This window comes from Tupaia chinensis, unplaced genomic scaffold (genome assembly GCF_000334495.1).
Source record: "Tupaia chinensis unplaced genomic scaffold, TupChi_1.0 Scaffold000558_1, whole genome shotgun sequence".
Lineage (NCBI taxonomy): Eukaryota > Metazoa > Chordata > Mammalia > Scandentia > Tupaiidae > Tupaia > Tupaia belangeri.
Window position 1 is genome coordinate 1,793,439 of NW_006160070.1, and position 8,746 is coordinate 1,802,184.

Below are 8,746 nucleotides of genomic sequence, written 5' to 3' on the forward strand. Positions count from 1 at the left end.
CGCAGCCGCTGAAGCCGGTGGTCACCTGTGGGAGCGGGGGCTGGGGTCAGACCAGGCCAGGCTGCCAGGGAGGTGGGCAGCGGCCAGGCTAGGCGGGGCCGGAGACCGTCCTCACCGGGAGCTGGGAGCTGCGGCCATCTGGGAGGCCCCCGGCCACGAGAATGCGGGGTCGGGGGACCTCCGGCCCCTGGTGCCTCTGCCGGGGCCCTTTCTGGCTCCAGGTCCGGACGCCATCTAGCACCAACTGGATCAGCCTCTTCCCCCAGCGCACAGACACCTGGGGGAGGGCCGGTCAGGGATGCTCCCAGGGACAGGGCCCGGGTCCCCTCCCCTCAGCCCCTCGGCCCCTCACCGAGTGCCATTGGCCAGCCTGGGCACGCTGGCGGCTCTGGACGCGGAGCTGGGCCCCGGGGCCTTCTGTCTGAGCAACCAAGTGTCCCTGGCTAAGGAAGAGTACCAGGGAGGGCCGCCAGGGGGTCCGCGAGGAGCAGGAGGCCATGGGAGGCTTCAGGGTAGACCAACATCGAGAGGTGGGACCTGGAGGGGACAGGGACGGTCAGCCCAGGCAGTCCCCCACCCCCATCCCAGCCTGGCCTTACCAGTCCCTGTGGGGGGCCGGGATGCGTGCAAACTCCAGGTGACTGGACAGGGGACCCCCAAACCGGTAGGCATCTGGGGTGGTCCTGAGGTGCAGGGGCAGTGGGCAGGCGCTGTCCGAAGCAGGCGGGCGGCTGCGGCGGGAGGCCTGGGGCACAGAGGGGGCAGGGCTTCCAGCACAGGCTGTCCCCACCCCTGCCAGCTCCACCCGGCCCCAGCCCAGGCACCCACCTTCTGAGCGGCGGCCCGCAGGGTCCGGGTGTGGGGGACCGGGGCGCAGCCTGTGCTGACATGGATGCCGCCCAGGTTCTGCTGCAGGTCAAGCACACGCTGTGGCCCCTGGAGCCTGGTGATGAGGAAGCCGTCAGCAGCTGGGGCCACGGGTCTCGCCGCTGCCACCCCCAGGGACCCTGCTCACCGTCTCACGAAAACGTTGCCGATGCAGCCGCTGAAGTTGCGGGAGGTGCCAGGCGCGGGCTGGCCTCCCAGGAGGAGTCGCAGGGGCCTCTGAGGCTGTGGCTGGGCCCCGGGAAACGGGCCCTGGTGGGGCTTCATCTGCTGCAGCTGGTCGTCCACGTAGAGCCAGACCCTGCAGGCCAGGGCAGCATTTCCCTGGGCCTGTCCCATCTCGCGCAGGGCCACGCAGGGCCGCCCGACCCACCCGACGCGGCACGGCAGGGCGGGCGGGCTCACCCTGTGCTGTTGCTATAGAAGGCCACGTAATGGGGGGCGCCGTCGGCAAAGGCCCCTCGAGTTTTCACCTCGGTCCTCAGAATCCGGAGGGTCACGTGCCCCTGCTGCAGGGTCACCTGGCACGGCCCGTCCTGAGGACAGTGGCCAGGGCGGTCAGTCAGGTCAGGGGCCCAGACTCCTTCCCAACAGCCATCGGAGCCCCGAGACTACGGCCTGGGATGGGGCACGGGCGGGTGGCCAGGAGGTGTGGGGACGGGCCTCACCGGGGACGCCCGGTCGTAGAGCAGGCCGCTGCCCTGGGTGCTGCGGAAGCCAAAGCCGGAGTAGACGTCGCCTGTGAGGGGCGCCACATCTGGGAGGGCCAGGGGCAGGAAGCCCCGGCCGTGGAGCGTCACTGTGCGGCCCACCTGCGAGCGCGAGGAGGGCGTGTGAGCCGGCGCCGTGGCGGCCAGGGCGCGACCTGGGGGCGGCAGCTCACCAGCAGGTCCGCGGTGCAGCCGAAGCCGACGCCCGAGTAGGCGTCGGCCAGCTCCAGCGCGTTGTCCTGCTCCACGCTGAACACCGTGGCCCGTTCCACACGCACCAACACACGCTTGCGGCTGCCGCCCAGCAGGAACACCTGGATCTGCGGGCAGCGGGCACCTCAGGGTCTACCAGCCCCACCCCCCCCGGCGCCCGCCCTGTCCTTACCGCCTTGCTGGCCGCGGTCAGGGGCGGCAGTGGCTGCAGCGGGACTGCCTCCCTCAGGCCGGCTCCAAAGTCGTACAGGAGCACGAGGCTGCCTTCGCGGACCGCCAGGCACAGGAACTGGTTCTGGGGGGCGAGGAGGCCGGGCAGCAGGGGTGCACGGTCAGCACCGGGGAGGCAGGGTCAGCGGGGGAGAAGGGCAGCCGGGGGACAGGCTAGCGGGGGTGGCAGGGAGAATGGCACCTGGTGCCTCAGGAAGAAGACAATCCCGTCGTAGGACACCAGCCGCAGCTCCTGGTCGAAGCGCTTGGTGCTGGCCATCTGACTCTCGAAGCTGATGCGGGCGAAGCCAGAGCCGTCCAGGTACGAGCCATTCGTGTTGAGGTGGAAGGTCCTCTCGACGTTGTAGCGACTGATCCCATCCTGGTTCAGCGTGTCCATCTCGATGCAGCCCTGGTAGCCCGGGAGGCGGAGTGGCACAGGGGGCTGCGGGGACAGCGCCGGTCAGGGAGCTGCATCAGCCCTGTCCCTGGAGACTGCCCCGCAAGGCTCGGGCTATGGCAGGACGGACGGCGGCTGGGTGCCAGGAAGCACCTCCCGGGGGAGGGCAAGCAGGCTGCCTGTGGCCGGGCCAGGCTCACCGTGAAGTGGCTGGGGGGGCCCCCCCCCCAGCGAAGTCATCGGGGTGCAGGCTGAGCAGGCCCTCTGGCCCAGGGGCCACCGTGTCACCCTTGGTCTCATGGACCGTCTGTTTCTCCACCGTGACAGACATGTGGCCAAACTGGAGGGTCCTGCGGGCAGAGGGAAGGTGAGGCGTGGACAAGGCCGGGGTTGGCAGCCGGCCTGTGCTGGGGCCTCCCACCTGTCGATGCTGACGGCCGCAAACTGCTCGCCCACGTCCTCGTCCACACTGAGTGCTGCGAGCCCGGCCTCGCCCAGCCGGTACACCCAGTGCACCCTCCGTCCGCGCAGGGACACGCCCATGTAGTCCCCGGTGGCCTGGGGAGAGCCGGCAGTGAGCACGGGCCCAGGCTCCGTCCCTACCACGGGCTGCTCCCCACCGCAGGCGGGCCTCCCAGTACCTGGCGGCTGCCCATGTACAGCACGAAGCGGTCCCCCGCGTCCTGCCCCGGCGCCGACTCAGGGCTCTGTAGGTAGAACCGGAGGGCAGTGTACGCGGCCAGGTCGGCCAGGTCCCGCGGCGCTCGCAGCTGCACTCCAGAGCGCCCGCTGAACTTCATCGGCACCTTGACCTACGTGTGGGAGTGCGGCCCATCAGCAGCTGCACACCTGCGATCCGGTGCCCACCGCCCTGGGACACACCCCACCTTGCCGGCAGCTCCCCGGGCCTGGGCGATGAGCTCCCGCACACGGCCGATGCTGGCGGACAGGGCCCTGCTGGCGTTGGGCGCCCCGCGGTCCTCCAGGAGGCTCAGCTTGGCCAGCAGCTGCGGCAGCGTCTTCTCCAGAGTGGACACTGCAGGAACAGAGGGTGGCCCTGAGCACCAGCCTGCCGCCTGCCCCGCAGGGCCCCCAGGGCCGCAGCCCACCTGAGCTGCCTGCATCGCGCACCGCCTGGCCAAGGTCCTGGCCGCGCAGGTCTCCGTACTGGCCCTGCCACTGCTCCAGGCTCCTCTGCATGTCCCGTAGCTGCGACTGCACCCGGGCAGCCGTGTCCTGGGCCTCGGCAGCCATGGCTTTGGCGTGGGCGATCCTCTTGCTTGTCTCATCTGCAGTCGGCACAGGGCAGGCTCGGTGGAGGGACGGGCAAGGACCACCCCGCTTCAGGTCCGCAAGTCCCCCGCCAGGATGCCACTCCCCTCCCTGCCTCACCTGTGAGGGCCTCAGGCCCCACAGCCCAGCATGGGCAAAACCGACCCCGGCAGCCCTTCCAGATAGCCCCCATGAGCCCGCTGGACAGCTGGCTAGTGACCCCTCAGGGGACAGCAGGGACAGGCCAGGGCGAGGAGAGGCCTCCAGGTACCTGTGTCCATGGCCACCATGGCCTGGGCTCCCTGGACCTGGGCCTCCAGCTGCTGCTTCTTGTCCCGGATGCCTTGGAGCTGCGTCCCAGTGCCCTGCAGGGCGGCCCGCGCTGTGGGGGGCAACGTCAGCTCCAAGGGGCACTGCCCCTACACAGGTGTGGCCCACCTGGGCCCATCCGACCCCAGAAGGACCAAGGCCGACACACACTCAGACAGGTGGACAGGGACACGCGGACGGGGCCCTCGGCTTAGGTTAGGGAGGGTGGTGTGGGAGCGTGCGTCTCAGGGCAGCCACAGTCCCTGAAGGCTTCCTGGCTCCCGCAGGCGTCCTGAGCCCCGGGTGCAGGTGAAGCCAGTCAGCCATCGGCCTGTCTGGTACACAAGCCGTGGCCCACCCTTCCCCGTCCCACAGCATGGTGGCGCACAGCCCTCAGGCCAGGCGGTGGGAAACCACAGGCACCTCCCGGGAGGCCGAGGTGCAGGCCTTGCCAGGGCCCCAGGGGTGACCAAGCAGGCGGGAATGGGGCACACAGGCAGCGGCCTCCGAAGCCACACTACCCAAGTCACACACCACAGCCCGCAGACCCCCAAGATGTGCGGGGCCCAAGGTCGCCAGGAAACCGGACACTCAGATGTCACAGACACTCCTCAGGGCCCCGCACTCACCAAGGCCCACCCTGCGCTGCTCCCCCAGGACGGACTCCTCCAGGGTACTGCTGTTGGCCAGCAGCTGCCGTGCCCGGGCCGCCAGGCCCCGCTGCACCACCGTCTGCGTGGCGGGGACAGGACACGCTCACACCTGCCCGGCAGAGCACGGGGAGGGTGGGGAGGGCACGGGGAGGGCGGGGCAGGCTCACCGCCCAGGCGTGGCTGGGCTGCTGCCGGGGCCCGGCGGCGGGCCACCCACACCGCCCAGGCGTGGCTGGCTTGCTGCAGGGCCTGGCCGGCAGCCCCCTCAGCAGCCTGCACAGCCTTCAGGATGCTGGTGTAGGCCTTCGAGGCCTCGAGGGCCCTCTGGAGGAAGCGGTCCTGGTTGACCCCGAGAATGATGCTGCGGTGAAGGGTGAGAACACACGTGTGGGTGGGGACCTGAACCCCAAGCCTGCTGTGCTGCCTTGTGCTGTCACAGCAGCTGGGCGGCTTGCCAGGAATCCAGCCTTAGCTCACGTTCTTCCACCTGCCAGACATGCCTTTGCTGCTCCCTGTGAGGTGGAAGAAGGCCCCACTCCTCCAGGGAGCCTTCCAGGCTTGCCACCCTCTGGCCTGCTGCCCCACAGTGGCGGATCCTCCCCTCTGGGATGCACCTGGACAGGTTTAGTGCCAGTTGGTGTAGCCGCTCTGCATGGGCCTCGGCCGCCTCCACCACACCGAGCATGCTTCCAGCCGGCGAGAAGGTCTGCATCTTCTGCAGCAGCGGCGCCCAGGCCCCGTCCAGGCTGGCGGCCAGGCGCTCGAGCTCCTGGGGGTGGGTGGGCTCAGTGGGACCTCACCCTGACCCCTACTCGCTACCCACCAGATCTGGGAGCCCACACTCAGCAGACCAGAGACACGTGGGGGACCCCGTGGCTGTGACCAAGCAGGGCAGTGATGGGGCGGGGCCGTGCTCACCTCCCTGGCCCGGTGGGTGCCGCGGAGAAAGTCGGAGGCGTGGGCCAGGCTGTCCCTGGCAGCCTGCAGAGTGGCCTTCAGGGTGGCATTGTCTCGGGACAGCTCTTGCCTCCATCGCTGAAGGCAAGGGGGTTGGGGATAAGCGATGTGGCCAGGGTAGGGGTGAGGGTGCGGGTCTGAGGGTGGGGCAGAGCTGGGCTGGGTGGTCCCTCACCAGGACCTCCTCCAGGCGCTCCTGGTTGCGGCTGTTGAGCTCCTCGGCCTCCCGCGTGGCACCCACGGCTCGGTTCAGGGCCTCGCGCAGGTCCATGAGGCCGGCTTCGTGCTGGGCCAGCTGGTCCCAGGCACGTGCAGCCAGAGCCTGGGTCTCTGCCCAGCGGCCGGCCAGCTGCTCCTGCACACGGGCCAGCACTGGCCGAGGCGGGGAGAGGTTACCGCTGCAGATCCCTGGCGAGTCATGTCCGCTAGCCCGTGCTTGCTGGGCACCCACGTAGCACCCCTCTGCCATCAGTCTGATGCCAGTGCCTGCTGCTCAGAGCTCAGGGCCCCCAGGCCAGGCCCCTGTCCTCCCCGCTCTGCCCAAGTACCAACGCCACTCACGTCTCTGGGCCTCAGCCAGCTCCGCCTGGGCCACCCCCCGCGGGGCCCCCAGGTCTCTGTTGCGCATCGCCCTGAGCAGCCGTTCAACCTCAGCCAGGGCGCGGCGCAGCTGCTCCCCCGATGGGGCCGAGGCATTGGCCGGAGACGGGTGGCCTGTCTGGGTCTGCAGCTCTGCGGGAGGAGGGTCCTCAGACCTCTGCCCACTGGCTTCTGAGATGCCAACCCCGCCCGCACCCCATCTGCACATGCCGGGCCTGGGCACTGCCTCACTGGCACCTACCCCAACAGCTCTCGGCTGAAACTCCGCCCTCCCCACCCGCTGGCTGGACTTGGAGGCCCCGATGTCCCCTAGGCCCTGCGGCTCAGTGTGTAGTGGGAGACTGTCTTCCGGGGAGCTGAGCGGGGGCTGGACTTCCCACGGGGGCCTGCCCTCGTGTCCTGCCCAGGCCCAGCTCCCTCCCGGGGCTGTTCACGGCGAGGCACCAGCTCCAGTTCCAGCAGGCTGGCCCTGCCCTCTGCTGGCCCTGCCCTCTGCAAGCCTGGTCCTAGACGGTGACCCAGGGCCCCCCGCCTACCGGAGCCCACACCACCCACAGGACCAGCCCTACCGCTTAGGGCAAGGTCCATGGCCCGGATGGCCTCCAGCAGTGTCTGTGCCCGGCCTAGAGTGGCCACAGCGCTGTCCAGCAGCTGGCCCGCCTGCTCGCGGGCCCCTACGGCCTGTGGGTGGAGTGCCCATCAGCATCAGCCCTGCCAGTGGGGAAAGCTGGGGGCCGGCCAGTCTGCGGGTGCCAGAGCCAACCGAGGGTCAGGGGACAAGGGGGCCTGGAGTCGGGGCAGCTAGGGAGTGCTTGGGGTCCCGGGGGATGGAGCCTCGGGTCCTGCCTGGCCACCCAGCTGCCGTGCATCCTGCCCGAGGCTGACGCTCTGTCGCTCCAGGGTCCCCAGTTGGTGCACCATCTCCTGGCGGAGGCCCGAGGGGCCCCGGAGCTGGCCCTGAGGAGGGTGGAAGGTGAGGGTCCGCAGTGTGGTGGGGCAGGGGCAAGGGGGTGTGGGCATACAGTACCTGCAGGCTGGTGACGGAGGCATTCAGCCTGCGCAGCCGGTCCCAGGCCACGGAGCTGGCATTGATGCCATGCAGTTGCTCGCGGATGGCGGGGAGGAGGGCGCCGGCCCGCTCCAGGTCGTCCAAGAGCAGGACCACGCAGTGGTCACACACTGTGAGGACGTGGGGTTATGTCAGCCCCACCCGGCAGGGGGCAGAGCAGGGCGGAGGGCAAGGGGCAGCCCAGGAAGAGCTGTGGGGGTTGTGGGGGTGCAAGTCACAGGATTAATAGGGACTCAGTGCGGGGCCCCCAGGGCCAGCTGGGAGGTCATCACAGGGGTCAGGAGGTCACTGGGGCGTGAATGTCAGCAGCTGGGGTAGGGCAGGGGTTAGGGTCGGACCCTTGGCACTGACAGGGGCCGGAGAGTGGCATGAGGTCATCAGAATCCAGGGCTCCTTCAGGACATCGAGAGGGGCCATTGAGACCACTCTGGTAGGTCGAGGTCAGCATAAGGGTCACCGGGGCAGGGCGGGGCAGGCCGGGCCTCCACTCCACCCGGGTCTAGTGGGGAGGGAGGGCGGGGGGAAAGAGGCACACCTTCGCAGTGGATTCCGTGGCCCCCGGGCTTGCTGGGCACAGGCACCTGGTGCTGCTGGGTACAGGTGTCACAGCGCTCCCCACCGAGCCCCGGGGGGCAGGTGCAGTGGCCCGTGTGCAGGTCACAGCGGCCACCTGGACACTGGCAGGCTGTGGGGTGACAGGTGAGCAGGGCCGACCTCTGGCCTCAGGGTACCCGCTCTCACTGCCCACCCGCCCTGGGCCCCGCCGGCACTCACGCCTACAGCCCTGCTCGGGGAGGCCCCAGTGACCAGGGGCACAGTCGCGGCACTGGAGTCCCCCTGCCCCTGGTTGGCAGTGGCACTGCCCACTCTGCGGGTGGCACTCCGAGCCCTCGGAGGCAGGTCCACAGGCACAGGGGAGGCAGCCCCCACAGCCATCGAAGCCGAAGTGTCCTTCCTGCGAGCACAGACCACGGTCATGCCTGCCCCGTGCGACCCTGTCCACCAGCCCCAAGACCCAGGCCCTACCTGACAGCGGTCACAGTGCAGCCCGGTCACGCCCGCCTTGCAGAGGCAGCGCCCGCTGTGGGGGTCGCAGGCCTCTGTCCCACACGGGGAGCAGTCACACCCTGCAGAAGGCGGCCCGTGACGACAGCCCGGGTCCTCCCGTCCCACAGGAGCCCTCTAGGAACCCTACGGCCCTCCCCCCACCACCCGGCTCCACCTGGTCTGGCCTACGTCCACCCGGCAGAGGGTCCTGCACCGCCCCAGCTGGACAGCACCCTGGGTCCCACGTGGTGCCTACGGGTGCAGTTGCCGGGCAGCAGCGCGTTGCCGTAGAAGCCGGCAGCACAGTTCTCACAGTGCGGCCCGGTGGTGTGGCGCAGGCAGCCGCGGCAGGCCCCCGTCCGGGGGGCGCAGTCGCTGAACAGCATGTTGGGGGCGCCGTTGCCGCTGCGGGCCCCGGGCG

General features: G+C 70.0%; 1 protein-coding gene across 1 annotated transcript in view; it reads right to left on the minus strand.

Annotated features, from left to right (window-relative positions):
* Positions 1-8,746, minus strand: part of LAMA5 (laminin subunit alpha 5) — a gene marked incomplete in the record, with an annotated part of 67,947 nt that overhangs the window by 4,308 nt on the left and 54,893 nt on the right. Inside the window, 32 exon segments of the mRNA XM_014591307.1 lie at positions 1-25; positions 116-277; positions 353-467; positions 469-537; positions 600-745; positions 829-943; positions 1,016-1,186; positions 1,291-1,421; positions 1,554-1,697; positions 1,769-1,915; positions 1,981-2,103; positions 2,221-2,463; positions 2,619-2,650; positions 2,653-2,768; positions 2,840-2,976; positions 3,060-3,230; positions 3,306-3,454; positions 3,528-3,707; positions 3,962-4,072; positions 4,629-4,731; positions 4,872-5,013; positions 5,267-5,421; positions 5,571-5,687; positions 5,785-5,981; positions 6,171-6,341; positions 6,779-6,890; positions 7,056-7,166; positions 7,237-7,388; positions 7,814-7,963; positions 8,053-8,233; positions 8,305-8,405; positions 8,582-8,711. The exon segment at positions 1-25 is cut by the window's left edge and continues 120 nt beyond it. Coding sequence (XP_014446793.1) covers positions 1-25; positions 116-277; positions 353-467; positions 469-537; positions 600-745; positions 829-943; positions 1,016-1,186; positions 1,291-1,421; positions 1,554-1,697; positions 1,769-1,915; positions 1,981-2,103; positions 2,221-2,463; positions 2,619-2,650; positions 2,653-2,768; positions 2,840-2,976; positions 3,060-3,230; positions 3,306-3,454; positions 3,528-3,707; positions 3,962-4,072; positions 4,629-4,731; positions 4,872-5,013; positions 5,267-5,421; positions 5,571-5,687; positions 5,785-5,981; positions 6,171-6,341; positions 6,779-6,890; positions 7,056-7,166; positions 7,237-7,388; positions 7,814-7,963; positions 8,053-8,233; positions 8,305-8,405; positions 8,582-8,711 — 4,309 coding nt within the window.